The sequence below is a fragment of the Mesocricetus auratus genome, unplaced genomic scaffold (genome assembly GCF_017639785.1).
Source record: "Mesocricetus auratus isolate SY011 unplaced genomic scaffold, BCM_Maur_2.0 Super-Scaffold_100003, whole genome shotgun sequence".
In the NCBI taxonomy this organism is placed as follows: Eukaryota; Metazoa; Chordata; class Mammalia; order Rodentia; family Cricetidae; genus Mesocricetus; species Mesocricetus auratus.
This window is the reverse complement of record NW_024429188.1, coordinates 33,274,230-33,298,735: the sequence shown is the minus strand read 5'-3', so window position 1 is coordinate 33,298,735 and position 24,506 is coordinate 33,274,230. Positions and strand designations below refer to the sequence as shown.

Below are 24,506 nucleotides of genomic sequence, written 5' to 3'. Positions count from 1 at the left end.
TTTACACAATGGAGTATTACTCAGCAGAAAAAAAGAAAAACAAGGAAATCTTCAAATTTGCAGGCAAATGGATGGAACTAGAAGAAAACATCCTGAGCGAGATAACACAATCACAGAAAAGACAAGCAGTGTATGTACTCACTCATATATGGTATTGGACATAGAGCAAATGACTTCCAGCCTACAATCCACACCACCAAATAAACTAGGAAACAAGGAGGACCCCAAGAGAAGAATGCACGGTCCCTGAAGAAGGGGGGGGGGGACAAGAACCCCTGAGCAAATTGGAGCATGGGGGTAGGAGGGAGGTGGAAGTGAGTGAGGGAGAAGGGGAGATCAGGAGACCTGAGACAGGGGAGGATTAGAAGAGGACAAGGAAGGAGATGCTTTGATAGAGGGAGCCAGTATAGGTTTGGAGAAAGGGCTGGCACGGAGGAAATGTTCAGAGATACACAGGGATAACCCCAACTAAGAATCTAGGCAATGAATACAGGCTGCCTTTGAAGCCCCTCCCCTATATTGAGATTGATGACTGCTTTGGTTATCATTCCCAGAGCCTTCATCCAGTAGCTGACTGAAGCTGAAGCAAGCATCCACAGATAAACAGTGAGCCATACTTCTGGAATCCAGTTGCAGATAGGGAGGAGGGATGAGCAAAGCAGTCAAGACTGTGCTAGAGAAACCTACAGAAACTGTTGACCTGACCTAGTGAGAGCACAGAGACCCTAGCTTTAAAGCTGAGGAAGCAGCATTGGCCTGAACCAAGTCCTCTAAATATGTGTGCCAGCTAGGAAGCCTGGGCAGTCTACGTGACCTCTAAAAGTGGAGCCCGTGTTTATCTCAATTGCACACATGGACATTGGGAGTTCATTTCCTATGGAGGGATACTATTGCAGCCCAGATACATGAAAGAAGGCCTAGAACTTTGATGGTTTCCCATGGGAGGCCCTCACTATCATTGTTGAGTGGGGGTTTGGGTTGGGGGTCAGTGGGGGCATGGGAGGATGGGAAGATAAGGATATGGGGGAATTGATATGAAAAATGAGAGTACTTCTAAAATAAAAAGAAAGAAAGAAAGGAAAAGAAAGAAAGAAAGGAAAAGAAAAAAAGAAATGTTCTTCTTTAGGGAGATTTATAGTCTTCATTTGAAATTGGAGAATTCTGAAATAAGTATAAAAGTAATTTTAAGAATTTTAAGTTAGCTTTCAAAATAACTGCATGCATAAAGAAATGTATGTTTCTAAACACATACACATATGTATATATGTACAAATGCATGCGTGCATGGATGTTGATTGACAGTCATTTAGTAAAGAGGAGTTAAGGCTGTGAGAAAACACATTGTTAAAAACTACAGATAACATAATGGACATCAAATCAATGATTCAACACATTAAAATAGTTTTATGTGTGCTTTATACAAGTAGGCCTTGATGGGTATTTTAATATACAAACATACCTTCACTTGTTCAAGCTTTTCTTTTAGCTGCTGCTCATTTCCAAGTGGAGCATTAGCAATGTTATCTGCTTCTTCCAACCACAAAACAAATTCATTTAAATCTCTTTGAAATTCAGACAAGACATTCTTTTGTTCTTCAATCCTGTAGAAAGAACAACAAAAGTATTTAAAATGGCATACCTTTTAAAATTTCAAAAAAAAACAATAAAACATAGCAATCACGTTTAAGAAGCAAACGATATAAGAGATATCCATAATATATGAATTGTCTTTAAGAGTTTCATTTACAGCCAGGCGATGTAAATTTACAGGTGGCACATGCCTTTAATCCCAGCACTCTGGAGGCAGAAGCAGGTGGATCTCTGTGAGTTTGAGGCCAGTCTGGACAACAGAGTGACAGGATAGTCTCTAAAGCTACACAGAGAAACCCTGTCTCAGAAAATAAAGAGTTTATTTTGAATAAAGCCAATTTAATATTTCAAATACAATAAAATTGGTCGAGAAAATATTTTAAAACTTCCAATAGTTATTACATTTGAGGAAGGTTTCACTACCTAGGCTACAGTAGCACTCAACCTTAGAAAATTCTTCGCTGTTAAAAGATGCTCTAATATACTGAAAGGGGTTTAGTAGCATTTGTGGCCATGGTGTAAAACATTCTCAGCTGTGTTAAACAAAAATGTCTTGAGGCCTAATATTTACTCCTTGCTAGATGTGTGCAATTTTTCTCTTCTGGGAAACTACTGCAGTAGTACACATAAACACTATGTGAAGCTGCATGCTTTACGAAAGGCCTAATTGAAGAATATTTAACTTAAATGGCAAAAGTAAAAGCAAGGGTATGCAATAAAACACCATGCAAATGTTTCTAAACTGCCACAGTCTTTTTTGAAAAGAGATTAAAAATAACAGAAATCACTTCTAATTTATGATATCCTGGTAGATGTTTTTAATTATATAAATGAATATTTTGTATATGTATACATTTTGCTTAGTCATAAATTCATTTTTAGATATTGTATCAGAAGACTTATGGATGAGCACTATGGTTTATAGTTAAAATTACTTACATTTGCTTTTGTCATCTTTTGGGAGATTTCTTGGAAGATTTTAATGGAAGTATAATATACATACAAGAATGTACATATATAATTAGATAGCTTGATAAAAATATAAAACTTAGACTCACTATGTAGAGAAAGAAGTAAATTTTTATAAAAAAACACCCTGTTTCCCTCTCATTATCACTAACTTCAAATCTATCCTTTAATCTGTCACCTTTATTACTTTATAATTGAAGCATTATGCAAAGGTAGTAATATCATATGTCATCCTTTAGGTTTTGCTTTTTAAATTAATATTCATGTGTAAAATTCTACATGCTTTATTGTTTACTCATTCTCTTGGATGTGTATTAATAAATGATATTCAATATGAATGTTGATGGCAATTTGGGTTGTTTCTATACTTGTAAAATTTACTTAATAACTGATATTTTGCATTAATCCAATGAATGATCATTGATAATTTACAGATCTACTGCACTCGAGGAAATTTATTGCTAGAAATCATAATATAATATACCTTATCTTGAGGATTTCCCATTAGTTTTATAGTAGTCTCATTTTTTCCCCACAGTTGTGTTTGCTGGGAATTTTGGACTATGTGTGTGTTTGTCCACCTTTATTTATTGAATAATATTTATCTATAATATCTACTTATCCTTCCTCTTCTAAACTATTACACATTTTCTTAGCCATTTTAAAAGAAAAATATTCAGTAGTCTTTTATTGTAAGATCTATGTAAGTATATAATTCTTAAACAATTCATATATTAAACCATGCAATTTTATTTAATTAACTTTAAGAAGGATCATGACATACTGTGCATTGTACACAGATTGTTCTTGTATTTTGTATTACTATTGTCACATAGGTTATTAAACCCAGGTCCTTAAACATACTAGGCAATGGTTGCACCACCAAGTTTTATCACAAGCCCTGTAGAGACAATCTTATCTGTAAATTTAGTTTTATCCCTAGGTTAACATATGCTTGAGGATTCTTACATAATTCTTTACTTGTTTTTTGTGCAAGATTTCCATTGAATTTAAAATTATCATTTGGATTCTAGAAGAATATTCTTTAAATGTTCAAGTTTACATGAAAGGAACTTTAGATATTAAGAAACAATGAATTTTCTTCTGAATTATTAATATTTTCTCTTTTACTTTCCAATGTCTAGACTGAGTGGACCTTAGGGCAAATTTCGTTTACGGTTTGATTTTATGCAATTTCTGAAACTAGAGAGTATTAGAGACCATTATTTTGTATACAAACAAATGGTGGTAGGTGGGTGTATTGCTGAAAACTGTCAATTAATATGGTACCACATAAAGGATTGAAAAATAAAGACAACTTGATTTCTCTGACATACATTTGTCTTAAGACTCCCTTTGGTATATATGAGTAAAATAGAAGTTAAATAACTAAAGTATTACTAAAATATTCCCCAGTTTTGAGTCCGGCTATCATACATCAGTTTGCATTTCAGGGTATGGGGGAAGATGGAAATTTCTGGTAGTAGAATTAATGCTACTATTGCCTTGATAAACCTTTGTGGGGAAATGAATTAGCTCAGCTGCTGGCAAATTGTGTTAGAATGTGGGACAGCATTGTTTACTTTAAGAATATGTTATCAATAAAGGAGTATAAAATGGCTGAGAAACACTTACAAAAGTGCTCAACATCCTTAGCCATTAGGGAAATGCAGCCACTTTGGAAATCAGTATGAAGATTCCTCACGAAAATGGGAATCAGTCAACCACAATATTACACTCTTAGGCATATACCCAAAAGATGTGCATTCATATAACAAGGACATCTGTTCCACTATGTTCACAACAGCATTATTTGTAATAGTCAGAAGCTGGAAGCAACCAAGATGCCCCTCAACTGAAGAATGAATAGAGAAAATGTGGTACATTTACACAATGGAGTACTATCAATGTTAAAAATCAATGGAATGTTGAAATTTGCAGGCAAATGAACGGTACTAGAAAAAAAATCAGGCATAAAAAGACAAACATTGTATGCACTCACTCATATATGTATTTTAGACATGAAGCAGGACAGTGCCAGCCTACAATCCCACTGCCAGAGAGCCTGGGAATCAAGGAGGACCCTAAGAGAGATTTACAGGGTACCCCAGAGAAGGGGAATGGGACAGGATCTCCTGAGTGCACTGGTATCGTGGGGGGAGAGGAGATGGAACTGGGGAAAAGTGAGGGGGAAAAGAGAAGGGAAGAGGAGGACATGGGGGAGCAGGAAGTTTGAGTTTAGGGGAGAATAGAGGAGAGCAGGGTAAGAGATAACATAATCGAGGGAGTCATTCATTACAGGTTTGAGGAGAGACCTGACACTAGTGAAATTTCCAGAGATGTACAAGGATGAGACCAATTTGCAATCTAAGCAATAGTGGAGAAGCTACCTAAATGCCCTTCCCCAATAATGAGACTGATGACTAACTTGTATACCGTCCTATAGCCTTCATTCAGTGGTAGATAGAAGCAGAGGCAAACACCTAAAGCTAAACACTGAACTGAATTCCTAGAAACCAGTTGCAGAGAGGGAGGAGTGATGGTCGAAGAGGTTAAGACAGGGCGGGTGAACCCCACAGAAAGAGCTGACTTGAACAAGGGGGAGCTCATATACCACAGACTGATGACTCAGAGGTCAGAATGGGACTGATCCATACCCCCTGAATGTGGGTGTCAGTGAGGAGGCTTCAGCAAACTTTTGGGCCTTGAGTACTAGATCAGTATTTATGCTTGGCATCTGAATGGACTTTGGGAACCCATTCCACATGGAATGATGCTCCCTCAGCCTGAACACATGGGAAGGGCCTAGGCCCTGCCTGGGATGATATGACAGACTTTAGAGATCCCCTATGAATGGCCTTACCCACCCTGGAGTTTGCAGTGGGGATCAGGTGGGAGATTAGGTGGGTTAGTAGGGGGTGGGGGAGGAGGGCAGGGGAAAGGGATCTGGGATTGTCCTGTGAAACAAGATTGTTTCTAATTTAAATAAAAAAGAATATGGTCTTAGATGAGAAGTCCCACATACAGAACAAAATTTCAACAGCCTCTAGTAATTTTCAAATTATGTAATTGCATAGTTACCGTCTTTTTTCTTTTTTCTAATTTAGGTATAATTTATTCTCATTCACAATTATACAGGTGATTATGACAAAATCCTAAAATATTATTTAAAAGTTTTCTTCATTTAATATTCTACTGGGAATAGACCTGGGTTTAGTCAAGTCATAGAACATTTGCCTCACACAGGTAGGCTATTGGGTTCAATCTTCATATGTAAAAACACACAAAATTAACCTTAGTTGTCTTAGGTTATTAATTACTCTGAAAAATAATTCTTAAGAGTCAGAGTGATATTTCCTGGAGTTCTTGCTTTGTTTTGGAGATTAGCACTTTGTCAGATGCGTTGTTATTTTGATGGAGATTGCACTGAATCTTTAGATTGCTTTCAGAAGGATGGCAATTTTAAAGACTTCTGGCAATAGTAGATATGAAGTCTGAACTGGCCTTCTCCTTTGACAAGGAAAGACTTCCAGTTGAGGGACTAGGACACCAACTCAGCCACACAGCCCTTGACCTACAGTCTGTCCTGCCTATGGGATGTGCTAGGTGTAAGGGTGACACAGTGCTTGTGGGAGTGGCCAACCAATGACTGCTCTAGCATTTGATCCAAACTACAAGAATGACCCCACCCCTGAGACTGCCTAGAGTGCCAGTACCCAGAGACTGGATGGCCCATATGCCTAGTATAGACCCCCATACATTTGGAGAATAAAGGTCAACATAATGGCACCTATTGACATTCTGCTATATTCAGAGTTTTGTGACTACCCCAAATTGTTGTCAGAGAGGCTTCATTCAGTAACTGATGGAAACAAAATTAGAGACCCACAGCCAAACATTAGGCTGAGATTGGTGGATCCTACTGGAGAAAGGGAGGAAGGATAGTTTGAGCTAGAGGGGTCAAGGGCATCATACGAAAGCTCACAGAAACAACTAGCCCAGGTTCATAGGATCTCACAGACAACCAGAAAGGCTGCATGGGACAAAGAAGGTTCTCTACATATATGTGACAGCTGTGTAGCTTGACCTAATTGTAGGACTCCCAACAGTAGGAGCAGGGGTGTCTCTAAAGTTTTGCCTACCTTTTGGGAGCCTATTCCTTATACTGACTAGTCTTGCCCAGACTTAATACAAAGTGAGATGATTAGTCCTATCTCAACTTGTTATGCATTCATTTGCTGATACCCATGGGAGGCCTGTCACTTTCTGAACAGAAACTAAGATGAGGGAATGGGAGGAAGGGAGGGAGGGGAAACATTAGTCAGGATGTAAAAGAAATAAATTTAATTAATTAAAATCAAGTAATAAACAGTAAGTGGATATCATGTTTCACCGTTTCTTTGTTAGTAGGTATTTAGTTAATTTTTTATTGTAACAAGCAACTTTGCAACATATTTCTTTATTCATACTCTTCAACAAATCCATACAGGAGAACACATACTAAATAAAACACCAGTAGTACAGACACTGAGATCGACAATTAACAAATGGGACCTCCTGAAATTAAGAAGCTTCTGTAAGGCAAAGAACACAGTCAACAAGACAAAAAGGCAGTCCACAGAATGGGAAAAGATATTCACTAACCGCACATTTGACAGGGGGCTGATCTCCAAAATATACAAAGAACTCAAGAAGCATGGTACCCCAGAGAAGAGAAATGAGGCAAGATCCTCTGAACCGATGGGGAACATGGCGATGGGTAGGGGGGGAGTGGGAGCTGGGAAGACGATAGGGGCAGAAGAGGAAGAGAGGGTAGGTCATGGGTGGAACAGGAAGGTTGAATGAGGGGGTAGAATAGGGGGAGAACGGGATGAGAATATCATAATAGAGGGAGTCATATCTTTGAAGAGAGATCTGGCACCAGTGAGACCTCTAGTGATCTAAAAGGTTGACACCAACTGGCAAGCTAAGCAATAGTGGGGAGTCTATCTTAAATGCCCATTCCTGATAATGAACTTGATGTCTACCTAATATGTCATCCCAGAAACGTCATCCAGTGACTGATGGAAGCAGAGGCAAACAAACACAGTAAACTGAACTCATGGAACCCAGTGACAGAGAGAGGCATGATGAGCAAATTGGCAAAGAATGGGCTGGTGAAACCAGCAGAGACAGCTGATTTGAACAGAGGAGAGCTCTCGGACCCCAGACCGACAGCTGGGAAGCCAGCATCGGACTGATCCTGACCCCCTGAGTGTGAGAGTCAGTGATGAGGCCTGGCCAACCTATGGGGCCTTGAGCAGTGGATCAGTGTTTATCCCTGGAATACAAACATACATCCTGTGTCCATCACACAAAGAGGGATGCTTTCTCAGCCTGGACTCTTATGGGAGTGCTTGGACCCTGCATTGAGCGAAATGATAGACTCTGGATATCCTTATGTAGAAGGAAGTGGGGATAGGGTAAGAAGCTGGGGCTGAATGTAGGGAGGTGTAGGAGGAGGGGAGGGAGAGGGAGCTGGGATTGACATGCGAAGCAAGCTATTTAAAATTAAAGTAGTAAAAAATTTTTAAAAAAGACATAAAAGTTAACCCCTAGACTTCAACCAAAACAATTAGGGGCATTTGATCTTTAGAATGATAGCAATTAAACAGCAAGGTCTGTCTTTAACAAAAGTGCTAACATATTATTCATATAAAACTTCCCAAGGTTTCTATTGTCTATTTTCTATTGAGAATTTCTGATTTTTCTGTTTTGTTCATTTGTTTATGTAGTTTTTTCACATTTCCATATGTATGTTTATGAAGAATACATTTCCAGTTCTTTTAGACTTTTTTGTCCTAGTTTGATTTGTTTTTCTTCATTGTTAGATGTTTTAAAAATTGTATTCTGTAACTATTTATCTGTTGAATTTATTCCAGATACCTTTATTTTCATCAAAAATGTAAGTGTTAATCCATCTTAAATGCATTTAGAATTAAGTTTCTTACTTTGGAGTGTTTCTAGAAATTGACATTATATCTTCTGCAAAATTAGTTACATTGATTTATGAAACATTCTTTTATAACATTTCATACTACTAAGTTTTCATTGTTGAACAATAATTTATGTTGATTTTTCTAAAAAAATCATGGAATATTTAAAATACATTTTAAGGTGCCCTTCTCTGCCACACTAGCTTTTTTTTATAACTCAAGTAATAGCCTACTTGAATAAATTATAAAATAAATCCAATTGAAGATAAGTGTAGTTCTATTAAATCAATGAATTAATTCGTGAAAATCACTATCCTTCAAATGTAATTTGGAATTTCAAATATAATTCTGCTCTACTTTGTGACTGTAATTTTTTGAGCACTGAGAACATTCAGGGTCCATTTGCGCACAAAAAATAATTAAGTTCAATTTATAATTAATATTCACTATTAGTTTGAAAGGCAGTAACTTGCAGATGATTTTATGAACATTAACTGCACAATAATTAGAAGACACTTTAAGACCCTCTGAATAGAAGAAATCATTAGGAACTAAAATCCATGATTAAGAGCTTCACTGACATCTCTTTACACATCAAAAGCACTTTCTGTGTTTATTTTATTTAATTTTTCAAAGTATAATATATTTTAAGATATTAAAACATTCAGTAGTCATTTATTGTCTTGAATTTTATATATAATTCAAATACTATGTACAAATACTATGGTACAAAATTCCACTGGGACCTTGTTATAATTTGCTTCAACAAGTGACTGTGTTTTCTGACACAGCATTCCCATGCTTGTGTCTTTAAAGAACAGATTAAATGCATTTTATGTTGGCATTCACAAGATGAAGTATTATTTATTGTTTATCTACTTGCTTAATGTTTATGGTAGGATTTATTCAGGCATGTAGTAGTAGTAATAATGAAGGGAATATTTAACATTTCTCATATGCAATTAAATGTGAAATATTTTACTTTTAAAGTCATTTCAATACATTTTGCTGTTTTTCCTTAAATAATATCTTCTATCTGAAATAAAGCTCTATTACAATTTACAGTATAAGCATTGGTGATGCCATCGAAGGAAGAATATGTCATGATAGGGCAGGAAAAGTTATCAATGCAATTTAATGTATATTCAATATATTTACCATTAACTCTTATGAATAGTTCTGTGGGGATGCTCTTATTGCAATAGGAGAACACTGCCTAATCCCCATGACATGATTTCTAGTGTGACAGTTCGTATATGTGCATTTCTCCAGGGCTGTAAGCCAAGTACTAAATATTGCAATGTTGAAACACTTTCTAGAAGTCAATGCATTCTCATCTTGCTTACCTAATACTCTCAACAAAGAAAATAAAACCTATATTTGTATGCTTTATAGGCAGACGTGTGATGATGTACCTCATTTTCTGCTCAGAAATTTGCAGGTTTTTAAATCAATATTGAGATAGAAACTTTAGAAAATACAGGTGGAATCTTAACACACACACACACACCAGTCATCATTTATAATAGATGTATTACTTTTAAATTGTATAATTTATTATATTTACTATAGCCTTATGAATTTTCACCATTTGCATTTCATTTACAGAACTCAGTCTAAATTCTTAACATAAATGTTTCATGAAAAATTTTCATCCTGAGAGATATACATTTTTAGTCACCAAACTGAGTTTTCAAACAGATATCATTCTTCTTCATATGATCTGTTCAATACTGCTAAATTTATGTATAATGATATACTATAAATCTAATTCCAAGTCCACCTCACACAAAATTACATTAGTATTGTTTTGTGAAGAATTTATTTTGTATAGCATGTATCCACAAATTACCTTGCTGTTTTAAAGTGTTTATTATAAACATTTATCAATTCTAAATATATTTTGCCCAGGTATGCAAGTTTATATGCATGGAGATATTTGTAACACCTGTAAGAGTGTGCAAGGGAACTATCTGAATTCAGATTCTTATGTGTTAAGTGACAGATTTATTTTTCTTTTCTGACAAGCGATTTTGTCATTTTTTTTCCTGGAGAAACACAATTAAATTGTTAAATTGTTAATGTCATGTGTGAGTACATGTGCAACCAGTTGTGACCAGATCAAGGTTAAGTATAATTATGATTACAATGCAGCAAATATTTTTCATGGTTCACTAGTGTCTGGTGCAATATAGAAATGAATCTCTCTTGTGTACTATTTGAATTCTATTGCTGGAAAGCAGGGATGTTAAAGAAGGCAAAGAAGGAAAGTATATAGATGATGACATAGTGACCAATGCTTCAGGAACAAAAGCAACTGGAATAGCAAACAGTGATAACAAATGGTGAAGTGAGTGTCAGAGAGTGGTCTGAATTCAATGATGATCAGGAAAGGCCTCCCTGAGTTAATGGCATTAGAGTAAAATGCACATGGTACAGAACAGCTTGCTCTTCATTGAAAATCTCAACTCTTCTACTTGTTCAACTATTGTTTTCCAGTTTCTCTTATTATTTATTTACAGCTGCATGACTGATTTCTACCTGTGGAATATGAATAAATGTGACAACTCACTGATTTCAGATCACACTCTTAACCCAGCCCTGATCCACTAAACCCAGTTAAAGTCAAAGGTGATAGTGTTTAATTTTTTCCCTATGTAACAGAGAAAAGGAAAGCCAAAGAGTCAAACTGTCATTGTCTCACATCACAAAAATAAAAGTATCACTGAGATAACACTGATTCACCATTTGGAGCAAAGCTACTTGTTCACCAGAAACAATGTTCTAGCGTTTTATTTCCTGAGAATTTCTCATTGTTTTTAGCCAGTGACAAGTGCTTTTTAAATTTAAATATATATATGAAAAGTTAAAATCATTTATGTTCTGACTGTGGAATATGCTAACATTTAATATGTTGTGAGCTTCATTTTGACAAGCAATGAGAATCAGAAGATATGTAAATTCACAAATAACATATTGTGCAAATGGCATAGAAAACAGGCTTAGAGATAAGTGTGCATAGTGATATTCTAGAACATTAGAGTTCAGTTCCATATGACCTCATAAGGTGGCTCATAGACATCTGTAACTCTAGCTCCAGAGGATGTGATACTCTCTTCTGGCCTCCACAGGTACTCACATATGCATGATCATACAGACAGACTCATCAAATACATAAATTATAAACAAAGTCTCTACATTTTAAGAGAAAAACATGCACACGCCATTAAATTTTCTCCATGAAATACTCCTTTACACTTCACTGAATTATTATTTCACATGATTTAACATTGTGACAGCTAGTAGGGAAAAACAGACAGTATATGATAGCGAACACTGATCTTGTTTAAATTCACTAAAGTTTTCCAACATGAGAAACTTTGCCAATTAATATGCAATCAAACATGAGAAACATTTAGTAAAGCAAATCAGGTCTCTGGTTCATTTTTTTCTCCATTTGAAAATCTCACTCAAAGTTCTTTTCATATTGTTCTTTCTTCCTAACTCCATATTAACTTCATTTCATCTTTTATAATTTTACATCTTTAGTTGTGACTTAGAGACTTTTCTCAGTATATTATGAGAGTTATTACTATAATTATATATTTTAATTATTTGAGGTACTCATAACTTTTATTCCACCAAAAGTCATCTATTATTCTATACTATATATACTGCAATACAGTGTATACAGAAGAAAAGCCAAATACACATATATACATAGTGAGTGAGAGATGGATATAAAGTGATAGGGAATGAGAGACAAAGGGAAAAGGGAGAGGAGAGAGAGACAAAGGGAGAAAGTACATTTTGTTCACTACTTTCATCTTGGAGATATAAGGGTAAAGGGTATTTCTATTTCATTTATTTGGAATCTGAACACAATCCTAGATAAGTTCTTCAGAATTGCAGGTTACTATTCTTTAAAAGATTATAGCTACCAGAGGTACAAGAATAGTTACATTCCCTGAAATAGCAGTTTCCGAAGGGGAATTTGGGAACCCCATAGATTTCTTTAGAAGAATACAGGGAATCTATGAGGTCAAAATTTTTTACTAACAATACTAAGCTATTATTTATCTTTTGGCTTTCATTCTCTTTCTAGAAGACATATGATTAGAGATGGAACAGGATGAATGCAGAATTAGCTATAATAACAAGTTTGTTATCTTCCCTCAATTCAAACAAAAAGATTTGCAAATTCCCAAACAATGCCATTTCTATCATTATACATTTTCTACCATAAAGATAAAATTATTTTATCAAGACATTTGCTTTTATGTCAACATCTAACTTTATGCCTTTGGTAATCTACATAATCCAAAAATGTGTAATCTTGACCAATTCTTAGGCATATAAAACTGCCTTGGACCCAGAAGTTTAGCAATCATTGCTTAAGGTGTGGCTATTTAGTATTTAAATACTAAATAATTTAAGAGAAGAGATCTATTTATTTATGTAATTTATTTTTTATAAAACATATACTTTTACCAGGCATAAATCATCCAAGCTCATAAAGCTCTTTTTGAATTTCAAGACAGACAAGATAGAAAGAGCCCACACAATAAAATAATAAAAGCATGAAATTAAAACCAAAGTAGTCCATAATTATGAAGAACTCCATAATAAACATTTCAACTGGACTCCAAAATTTTGACAATTTTACAAGAGACAAGGTGAATAATGTAGGTTAAACACCATGAGAGGTATCTTCTAGGTTTAGGAAATGTTTAAATATCTACTGGGAATCTATATGATATGCTGGAAGAGTAGGGCACATTCAATATGCACTGATTTCACATTATCCTGCTACAAATTTAATATTTTGCATTAATAAATATTTGCAAATCAACAATGCATCAGACAGTCTTTGCTACAAATGTCAATAACAAAATGTTACTTGACTAATCATAGATGCTGATTGGCACAGATAAGAACCAAGAGCTATTTATTACATCCTTACTAAGTATCAGACATCCAATACTTCTTGGATAGTGACAAATAGAAAACACAGACAGAATAGCTATGTGGAACATAGTATAGCATTGGAGACTGTTTAGACATTAAATTGATAATTACAAGAAGTATGTTAATGTGAAATATAAACATGTGAATCAAACAAGACTATTATATGAGAAATTTTTTCTTATAAACTATGAACTGAGAACTATGGTAAGTATATGTTGTGTTAAGAAATTATTTGTTTCAGGAGGTATACTTTTTCTAGTATTGGAAACCATGTCACACTAGAATGCTTAACAAGTGTTAGTAACCTCATTATATATGATTTGTGCAAAAATAAAGGCAAGTTATCAAATGTGCTACTTAAAAATACAAAGTACTTAATGATGATCATTCTCAAATTTTAAATTTTTCCTACTGTATTCCTGAATGAAAATATTCAGTGTCAGAATTAATAGACTTGCAGTCATTTGCAATATAATCTCTTCCTAATGAGAGGAATCAGTGGTCTTATGCTGAGGAAGAGTATATAATTTTAATGAGTCTCTCTAAGTAAGGGAAAATGAAACTCTGTCTGAAAACATGCACATATTGTTTGGATGCCATGTATGAGAAAATCTTCAAAATTAGCTTTTCTCAAGGTAGAAAACTGCTTAGAATATCCAATGAACTGAAAATATTCCAGCTTGGTGTGTAGGTAAATATCTGCAAACATTGTTTTCTGGAGAAGGATTTGGTCAAAAGATCAAGGTCAGTCTAAGTCACTCGGGGAGTCTGAAACAAATCTAAAAGTAGACTAATGTACAATGGAAGTAGTTTGTGCTAGCTAATCCTTGGTCAACAGGGTGAATAAGAAACATAATATCGGGATGGTCAAGTGCTAGGAGAAAACAGTAAGAATTTTAAATCTACCCATTTTGCAAAGGGAAACAACCTAATGCAGTATACTATAAATTGAAAACGGGGGGGGGGACTTACCTCTCATAAGCATAAATACTAATCTCATCCCAGGGAACAAGATCATTAGATGAAGGGAGTATGGAACTTTCTAGAAAGTGTAATAGAACAGAGAATGGAATAACAGCCTAAATTCATAGCCTATTTAATGAAAGATACTGGGAAGAGACAATTCTGGAAAGACAAGACTAGGTTGGTTTCTAAAGAGCTCAGTAAGGTTCTAAAAATAGGTGGTGACCTGAGTTTAATCCTAGGATCCCACATGGTGAAGGGAGAGAAATCCTTTATTTGTAGGTTCTCCTCTGTCCTAGACAAATGCGCCATGACAATAATATATCCAAACACGAGCACGTGCATGAATGAGTGCTAAGTAATTAATAAGTAAATGAAATCAAACAAAAAGTGGCTTCAAATATTTCTTGATATTAATAAAGTGTCTCTGTTTTGCCAAATAGTTACTAGAATATTATAAGCAGAGGAATGCCATGATAATATTTATGTTTTAAACAACAAACTCATTAATCACTTGGGATATATGCTAAGCCTACTTACCTAAATGTGCTGTGTTTATGCAAAATCTACTTCTCAATTATTCCTAGGAATTAAGATTTTATTCTGCATGGACTTTATAACTGCAGCCTTTATTATCCATAGCAATAATTACATTTACTAAAGACTGAACATATGACATGGGAGAACTACAAAAGTATTCCAATTAGATCCTAAAAACTGATTTTCACCTATAAATAGACTACTTCATTTACTTAAATATTAAATCCAAATTTGAATCTAAATGATATCTTCAAGGATTGTTATAAACAAGAGAATCATAGATGCCAGAGCTAAAGAATCATAAACGAACACATGGGTACTGGTACTTGGTTCAATTGGGCATCCAACAGATTGTTATGGTATAAAGAAATAAAAATTCCCCTGTAGTTTTCTGAAGATCAAGGGGAGCTTCTCTCTCCTATTTGGGAGCTGCCAATCATTGCTTTCTAATGAATATAAGATGGAGGTTGATGGTTAATAAAAAATATATGACTTGCTCACTGTATGTCTTAAAAGGCAACATATAATGAAAATATTAATCAATGAAAAGGCCAGGTATTAAAGAATACTGAAGGTACATAATTACAATACACAAATATCACACAAAAAATAAAGCTACATCATAATGACGAAAGACAAATCATTACCCTTCAAAGGCAGCTTCTAACAGTGTCTAAAAATGCAAACCCTAAGTTTTGTTAAAAAAATTGGTACCTGTATAGACATCTTTATTTTAGCAGCTTTATTAAAATATAATTTATAAACATAAGAATCTTTATATGAAATCAGTATAGTTTGGTGAGTTAAGACAAAGTCCATGTGTATACTCGGAATGCGTACTGATCTACTGCCCAAGGTTCAACAGATTACCTAGGCCTCCTCACTGACACCCACATTCAGGGAGTCTTAATCAGTCCCATGCTGGATTCTGATCAGTCCCATGCTGGAACTAATGGAATTTGGAAGCCCACTTCCCGTAGAGGGATACTCTCTCAGCCTAGCCACATGAGGGAGGGTCTAGACCCTGCTCCAAATGATATGACAGACTTTGAATATCCCCATGGAAGGCCTCAACCACCCTGGGGTGCAGAAAGGGGATGGGATACAGGGACGGTGAGGGTCAGGGTAAGAGTGGAGGGAGAGGGAACTGGAAGTGACATGTAGATGATTGTTTCTAACTTAAAAAAAAGGTAAAATGAATATGCTTAACAGAAGGATTTGTGTAATGATTTATAAAACATTGGGATAACCTCTATAGTATACATGAACACAATATCTTATGTGAGGTCATCAAAATATCCTTATTATCACCAAGCAAAATACATTATTAATGAGTTTTCCTTCTTGATTTCATTTTGATGGAAGTAAAATAAAATCTTAAAACTTAAACAAAAACAGAATACCACTGATGTTCATTGCAATCTTAAAATGAACAAAGGTGGAGGCATCACACCCTGTGACTTTAAATGTATTTTTTCACAACTATTCTGATCTTATGCTGAATTTTCTATCCAGAACACAAAATGGGCCTCCCGTTATATAGGTTTTCTTTATTCTTTTCAGGAATGTTACTTAATTTTCATAGCAGAAAATTTTTACTTCTACTATATATTTTGCCTCATTATTTTAGTCACACTATAAAGAATGGAAATTATATAAGTTTCATTGTCAATTATTAATTTAGGGCAATTAATTTACCTAAATTCACATATTAATAGTTTATTTGTTACTGATCTCTTTCTGTTTGTTAAGGTTGTTAAGGTGGTGTTTTTTGAGCCTTATCATATTGGCAAGTTATATGAGCATTACTTATTCAAACAAGTGTTTTTAATGCCTCCATTACTCTCCTGGTATATCAAAACACCCATGTTAACATACTCATTATTGTCCTATAGGACTATTTATCCTTGTTCATTTACCATATTCTCTTATTCTAAAGCTTTTATAAATTCAATTTATTATGTTTAGTGATTCTTTTATCTATCAAGTCTGCCCTTAAGCTCATAAAAACTATTTAAAGTACTATACATTTCAATTCCAAATGGTATGTGTGATCACTTACTTATTGTCATTAAGATTATGTTATTTTGATTTAGACAAAATTGCATTTGCCCATGTGATGGTATTGGCTAGTAGGATAATTTGAGTCTCTTCTAATATGCTTGACACCTTAGTCAATTGAGAAACAATCTCTATTGTATGTTTGTTCTCCCAATAATGGTTCATAGTTACTCCCTCTTTTTGCATATTTTGTTCATTTGCTCTTGAAAATTGACATCTAAAATTATGTTCCCTTTCCGTTTTTTGTTCCCTGGGCTGTTTATCTTAAAGTTTTAACAACTTGTCAGTATTAACTCTGTGGGATTTGTCTTTCTATATTGTAGAGCTAATACTACATATTCTTAGTTAAAACAAATAGAAATGAATCAGTGGTTATTATGGCTATATTTTAAAAAGTAAACACAGTTTAATTGATATCAAGCAACATTTGCTCAGCAATCATACTAAATACAGTAGGACTTTCAACTTTTGCTTTTAATTCTTAGAGGGGAAAAAAGGTAAAAATAAAAATATAGATGTCAAAGCATTATGTCGTTTAGTTTTAAAGGTAATAAACACAAGTAGGAGGATAGGGAATTTTTATACAGCATTTTGTTGACAGGTTTACTTAATTGATTAATTTTCTATTCAAATTACTCTTACTTTCTTCTGTCTAGTGTAGAGGTTATTTGCCCTGGCCACACCAAAGAAATCAGTAAATAGAAACAGTAGTTTTTGTCACTAAATAACTTTGACCAATAAAAATAATTGTAAAGTTAGAGTCTGTTTCTTACATGTAATCATAATTAGGTTCCATATCTCATGTAACCCACAGAGTTATACCACCACCGCCATCAACAAAAAATAATCTAGCAATGAAAACCATTGTAAGGAATTCTGGCTTTAATTGTCTTTTTAACACTGAAAGACAGTGATGGTTGTTTGCTATCCACTCCAGGATTCCTTCTTCTCTGAAACTCTCCACAAATGACAGAAAAATCAATGAAATGATGCCTAATGGCATTCTGCTATACTCATAGATCGGTGCCTTATCCAGTCGACATCAGAGAGGCTTCCTCAGGAAGCAGATGTTAGCAGGTTCCGAGACACAGAGACAGACATTATGCAGAGAAAAAGTCTATACTGCAAATCTCCATCAAGTCCCTCCCCTCAGAGATTGCTGAACCCTGCAGAAGAGGGCATGAAAAGACTGTAGGAGTCAGGTGGATAGAGGACAGCATTTGCACATGGCCAACTGAATCAACTAAGCAGGGCTCATATGGGCTCACAGAGACTGAAGTGGAAAGCATGGGGCCTGCATGGGTCTGTGCCAGGTCTTCTATGTATGTGATGGCTTGGTGTTCTTGTGAGATTCCTAACAGTTGGAGGTGAGTCTCTAACTCTCTTGACTTCTATTAGAATTCTTTTCCTTTTTGGAGTGTTGCCTTGTACAGTCCTGTTGTATATTGTTTTGATCTGTCTAGTGATCATCTCTGAGGGGTTTCTAAAGAAGAAAAAGGGGGAGTGGGTTGGGGAGTGGGAGTTGTAGGGGAGCTGAGAGAAGTGGAAGGAGAGGAAACTGTGGTAGGGGTTTTACTGTATGAGAGAATATATTTAATTTTAAAAAAACAAAAAGAGAAAATGCCATTCCTTGCCATTGCTAAGGAAATTTCTCTTCACAATCAATGATAGTAATACAGAGATGTAGAGCTGCTGATTGTGCTGGGATAATGTGACAGTTTTGTATTCATCTAAGGGATATCTAATTGTGTATGGATAGTCTACAATCTTTTAGTCAATACATTTTGACCAGTTTTTGGGGCTCTATGTTAAGCACTATATACTTTAAAAGGAAGCTTCTCTCAGAAGAGTTGAGAGATGATATAATCAAGGTATATAAAGATATATGGCAGTTTATTCCTATATCCATTTATCAAAATCATAGTAGTAGGTTCTACAGAGGGCTTCTGAACTGTCTAGTCACAGGATCTTGGCTGGATAGGGATGGCAGATGTGAGTTTCATCTTGTGAAGCAGGCCTCAAATCCACTCAGAAAGTTGGTAATGCCCACAGCATCCATGTCATGTGGTACTATATTTCCAAGCCACATGGTGTTGCACTGAAGTGCTCAGTTTGTTAAGAATATTGATTAGTTCTCTGGTAGTGTGCAAAGTGCCTTCCAGGACAAAAGAAATCTATTCAGGACAGATGAAACTTCGAGTTCAGTACCACCTTGATTTCTCTGTGATTTGTGACTTACTTACCTAAAATACTTTACAACAGGGTCTTTCTACTAATTTCTGGAGGGTAATCAAGAGTGATTGCAGTACACTGTGATGTTTGAGGATCTATTGTGCCTCATTGATTGACTATTCCAAAAGCACTAACCCATACCTCACACTGTACTGCCCTGATCTCAATTGTTTTAATACATTTAGTAATATTTTTAAAAGATTGATTTAATATCATTTTATGTATAAGGGTGTTTTACCTCTTTTCATAATTGTTTACCACATGCATTCAGTGACTGAAGAGGCAAAAAGGTGGCTTTTGTTCCTCTGTGATTAGAGTTATAAATGGTTGTTAACTACTGGGAACCAAACCTGAGACTTCCACAAGAATAACAAGTGTTCTTAACAACTCAGCCATCTCTCTAGCTCCTCACCATCTTTTAAGTTGATTTATTCTTGCTACAAGGCCTGAGGTACATCATTAAGTTAATTATTTAAGATCACTCTGATTTTTGAAATACCTGTTTAGTGTTACAATATTTCTTCTTAGGACAGCCTTCATCATATAACACAGATTTAGGTAGGTAGCGTTTTAATTTACATTCAGTACAATTAATTTCTTACCAAACTTAATTATGTTGACTGTTCAGATAGTTCAGAAGAAATGCATTTACGAAAAGGCATTAGTAAATATTAAGCATTTTCTCTTATTTCTTAGAACATGCAAATGTTCTTTCACTCAAGTATAATTTGGTGATGAACACAAATTTCTCTAGGCTAAGTTTACAGTGCCTGAATTTTGTACAACTTGTTTTGCCAAATACCCTTCTATACTTACTCATCTGTGAATGTTTTTACTTAAGAGTTTTTCTAAATTAACTTTGGATTTAGACAACAGAAAGGAGCAGAATATAAAGTAATGTCATATTTCAGAAGTTACCTACTCTTACCCTAAATTTAAACAATTAATTTATATACATGCTATTCAATAGCCATGGTAAGAAGTCTTCCAAAGAAATAGACTCATTTATCATGGAAACGAGGATTGCAGTTTTTGCAATTCTATCTCATCAATTTATGTAATATCAATTAACTATAAAAATTAGAAAATAACAATAGTTGGCATAAAACATTTGGAAGACATACAATAATACTTGGCATGTATTTTTTATTTAATGGAACGAGCCAATACACATAGTACTGGAAAGAATAGTAAAAATCGTTTTAAAAATATCTATTCTACTCTTCTGTTTAGTTCAAAATCAGATTGCCAGTGTTTCTAAATAAGAGTGAAGAAGTTAGTGTGACTTGGTGAGTAAGTGTAATATAAGTTATTCAAGAGTCATTTTCACTATCAGTCAACACAACAGTATATTTGGCTCTAATTGCTCTGCTTTGCCTTAACCTGTCAAGTTGCAAATGAAAATAAAACAATGTCATAAAAGGATTAACTATTAAGGTAATTTTTCAAAGTCTTATGATGAAGATTTCAAGAATCATCACAGAACAGACGGGAAGAGAACAGATTTTCCAAGAACACCTGTGGATAATAACTCTAGGATCTAACTGATCTCTCCAAAAATAGTTTTTCATAACATGGAATAAATCTAAAGCCTCATCTGGATATAGGCTAGATGCATAAGAAATAATATTTTTAGGGTTATTCTTAGTTATTTCATCCAAAGTAAATTGTAAAGGGTACAGTAACAATGATATAAATGTAGAACTTCTTTTAAAACAGTGCCAAATTTTGCTATAAGCAAGGGATACTACATTTATTTGTCTCATAAGTGTACTATATTCTAAAGAGCACCTAAAAGATCGTTAACTTAATTCATTTTACTGTTTAAAATTGGAAAGGAGAAAACCCAATTTTAGTCTTTCATTCTGTAGATGTATTCTAACATATGTAACAATGTCCAGGTTCAGTGTAAAGGTTTAAATGTTCAGCTTAATTTGAATGTGAATACAAACTTTCACTGTTTGAATTAAAGCAATATTTATTGGATGTTTATAATTTATCAACTTTTGTCTGAATATTATGAATTATATGAATAAGAATATGATACTTCCATGCTCAAACTAGGTATGAAACATAGTGTATCTATAAAATAGTATACTAAAAGAAGAAAAAGTATACAGGAAATATACTTGTTCCTACTTGGGACAAGGTCAGAGTTATATTAAAATTGTGCTTTGATAGATGGCTTGGAGTTTGTAGAAATCACAATAAAGGGAAAAATTTCAAGCAAATCAAATGGATTTGGAAATGCTAAATGAGAGAATACAATATGATTTGCTGAGTTATTTAAAGTGATGGTCAACATTACCAGAAAACTAAGGCCTTATTCAGCTCCATTCTACTAAATGTAGCAAGCTAAGGCAAGTAGAAAGTTAGAAGGCAACAACATATGCACGCAGAACAAGCCAAAACAGAGACAGGTAATGCCCAATTGAATATAGATTAAGGACTGTGGATTTGGATAAGCATTGTGGTGGTTTGAGAGAAAATGGCCCCCAAAGGGCATGATGCTCTTAGGAGGTGTGGCCTTATTGGAGTGGGTATGGTCTTGTTGGAGGAAATTTGTCATTGTTGGGGCAGACTTGGATACCACTCAATGTCACAGTCTACTTCCTTTTGCCTGATATCAATATGTAGCAGCTCCTTCTCCAGCACCATGTCTGCCCATATGCTGCCATGTCCCCTGCTATGATGATAATGGACTGAAAGTCTTAACTCTATTATGTTCCTTCATACAAGTTATAGTGGTCTTGCTGTTTCTTTGCAATAGAAAACTTAAATAAGACAGGCATCCTGATTCAAACATTTGATTATATGCATAATCTTTGTCAAAGAAGTTGACCTCTGTAAAATTAAAAATAGAATACAATCTATCTCACAGTTATTGCAAGGGTTATATGAGTATAATACAACATGCCAGACATTATCACATGTTATTGCCACTCCTACCTTCATCCTTTCCCTCACCATCATTGTCATCATCACCATCAAACAAGGGTCTATATGAATATATCTATGTTAACTGTTTATAGGGAAACAATCACTGAATATGAGTGAAATAGAACAGATATGGTAAAATGAAGATGATGCTTGCCTATCGAAAGCACTGGTTTTCAAACATTTTCATACATATGCATCTCCTAGAAACCCCATGAAAGAAATACAATTTCTTAGATTTTGCATTTTTGTAACTTACAGGTAATTATTGGACTATACAAGAGATGGTACTTTAACTAGTGTGTTTGAAACATCTATTAGCCAAAATGGATGATGTCAAGAGAGAACATAGGAAATCATGCCAAGTAGCTGGAATTTATTAAAAAGAAAACAAAGAAACAAACAGAATTCTTATTTTTTAAATGAGTTATCTCAATATTTAAATGTTAATTCTTTCAGAAAAGGGCTCCTAGAAACAAATGTATACATTCTATCTGGGTTCAGGCTGTGTGGACTCAGTTTGTAAACTCTGAACTAGATGATGTAAGAGTCTACATCGAACATAGTGATGAAAAACTTTTGAAGTTCAACTATACACTAACTAGACTGCAGGTGAGAATAAGCAATACTGAGTATAGAATGTGAATGTATGAGAAGGCTTTGAACACTGTTTTATATCAGTTGGACATCCACATTTAAAGACTGTATACATGGTGAAGAGATTTGGCATCATGTTAAAATTTTCAGCCATTGTTCTTGAGAAATGAAATAGTTGAAAAGTTACTTGGTTTAAAGTAAAAGCAGAAAGCTGTTTTAGTTAAGAAAGTCTGCATTAAGTGCTAATTAGAAACTCTTAAAAGAAAGCAGTTATGTTACAAGGACTACACAGACAAATATGAATTGCTGTTGGAGATTTTCAAGAAGGGATCCTAGAAGTGTGACTTTATTGAATTAGACAAAGTTCATTGCTAATTAACAGCATTCATTTGCAAGGAAACAGTGAACTAAGTTCTTTAAACAACAATTTATTCACTTAAGTACATTTAAGAATGGATCCCTTTGTTTCATTTGTATTGCCAATTTTCTTAGATAAAGTAGCATAGATCATATACAGGTAATTTCTTCCTGTAGAGAGGTTTAAATAAATAGTAACCACTGATCAGACAGTCAGCCTCATACTATGAGGACTATTGAATATGCCAAGTCTAACTTTCAAATTCTATGTACTCTGAAAGAGATCATTGCAAAATTAGCATATAAACATTATTTATCCTGAGACTGTTTGCCAGGAAAGGTCAATATTCCTTTAAGAGTGCTACTGTTCATCTGCCAGTCTCTGCATATGCTTTCCTCTAAAGAAAATGAGGAGTGCATGGAAGATGGTTAATTCCAAACAAGAGCCAGGATAACCCCCAAGAGTTCGGGACTATCAAGCACGGGGCCTGAAGTAGCTCCACTAAACAAGAACAAAAGATGTAATTCATTACAACATTGAGTAAAATGAAAAAAAGAGTCTTTGATTCACAATAGCATCATCCAAGGCCAAAAAGATAAATACTTATAAAAGCAGAATAAAATAATGGTCTAGCATACTATCGGATCAAAATTAGGAAACCTATTATTTCATAAGTCTTAATGTAATAACTGGTTAAGGAGGGATCCAAAATGCATTGTAATGCTAATGTATAACTTAATACTAAATTTGTATGTGTATGATATATATATATAATTTCCAATAGTTATCACCTTAATAAAGTGATGACACAATTTCATATTATGTATCCCGATAAATGTTACAGTATATGGTATTCAGTATCCTATGAGACTTATATTTGCTAAGCAAGGAAACAAACGAAATTTAATTTGGGTCATTTAATGACTTGCCTAGACCCAACATGCAGTTGACAAGAAAGTCAGAAAATATGGTGCAAATTAAATGGCACACCAAGGGGATAAACAGAGAGATACAGACCTTTTTAAAAGCTACTGGTGCATAATTTTTTGAATGTCAGTATCAGTTTAGAGAAAGTGAGGTGAAAGATACTTTTGATGTAAATGGAAGAAAGTAATAAAATACATAAACTAATTGGGATATTATAAAAATTCAAGAAATGTTTAACCTAATGTAGACATTCTAATAGTGTCTGTATGTTAAGTGATAAGACATTTTAAATTTTCTTGTGAGTTATAAACACATGGACCTATATGGCATGTCTTTATTCTAAGTTGAGACATGCTCAGCAATAACAGGATTTAAGCTTCCTTGAAGAC

General features: G+C 34.5%; 1 protein-coding gene across 8 annotated transcripts in view; it reads right to left on the bottom strand.

The window, feature by feature from the left end:
- Dmd (dystrophin) overlaps nt 1-24,506 on the bottom strand; it is a 2,157,616-nt gene that overhangs the window by 790,544 nt on the left and 1,342,566 nt on the right. For all 8 annotated transcript variants that reach the window (XM_040744180.1, XM_021232987.2, XM_040744181.1 and 5 more), the window contains one exon: nt 1,460-1,601. In XM_040744180.1, the coding sequence (XP_040600114.1) occupies nt 1,460-1,601 (142 nt within the window). The remainder of the gene's footprint in view (nt 1-1,459; nt 1,602-24,506) is intronic.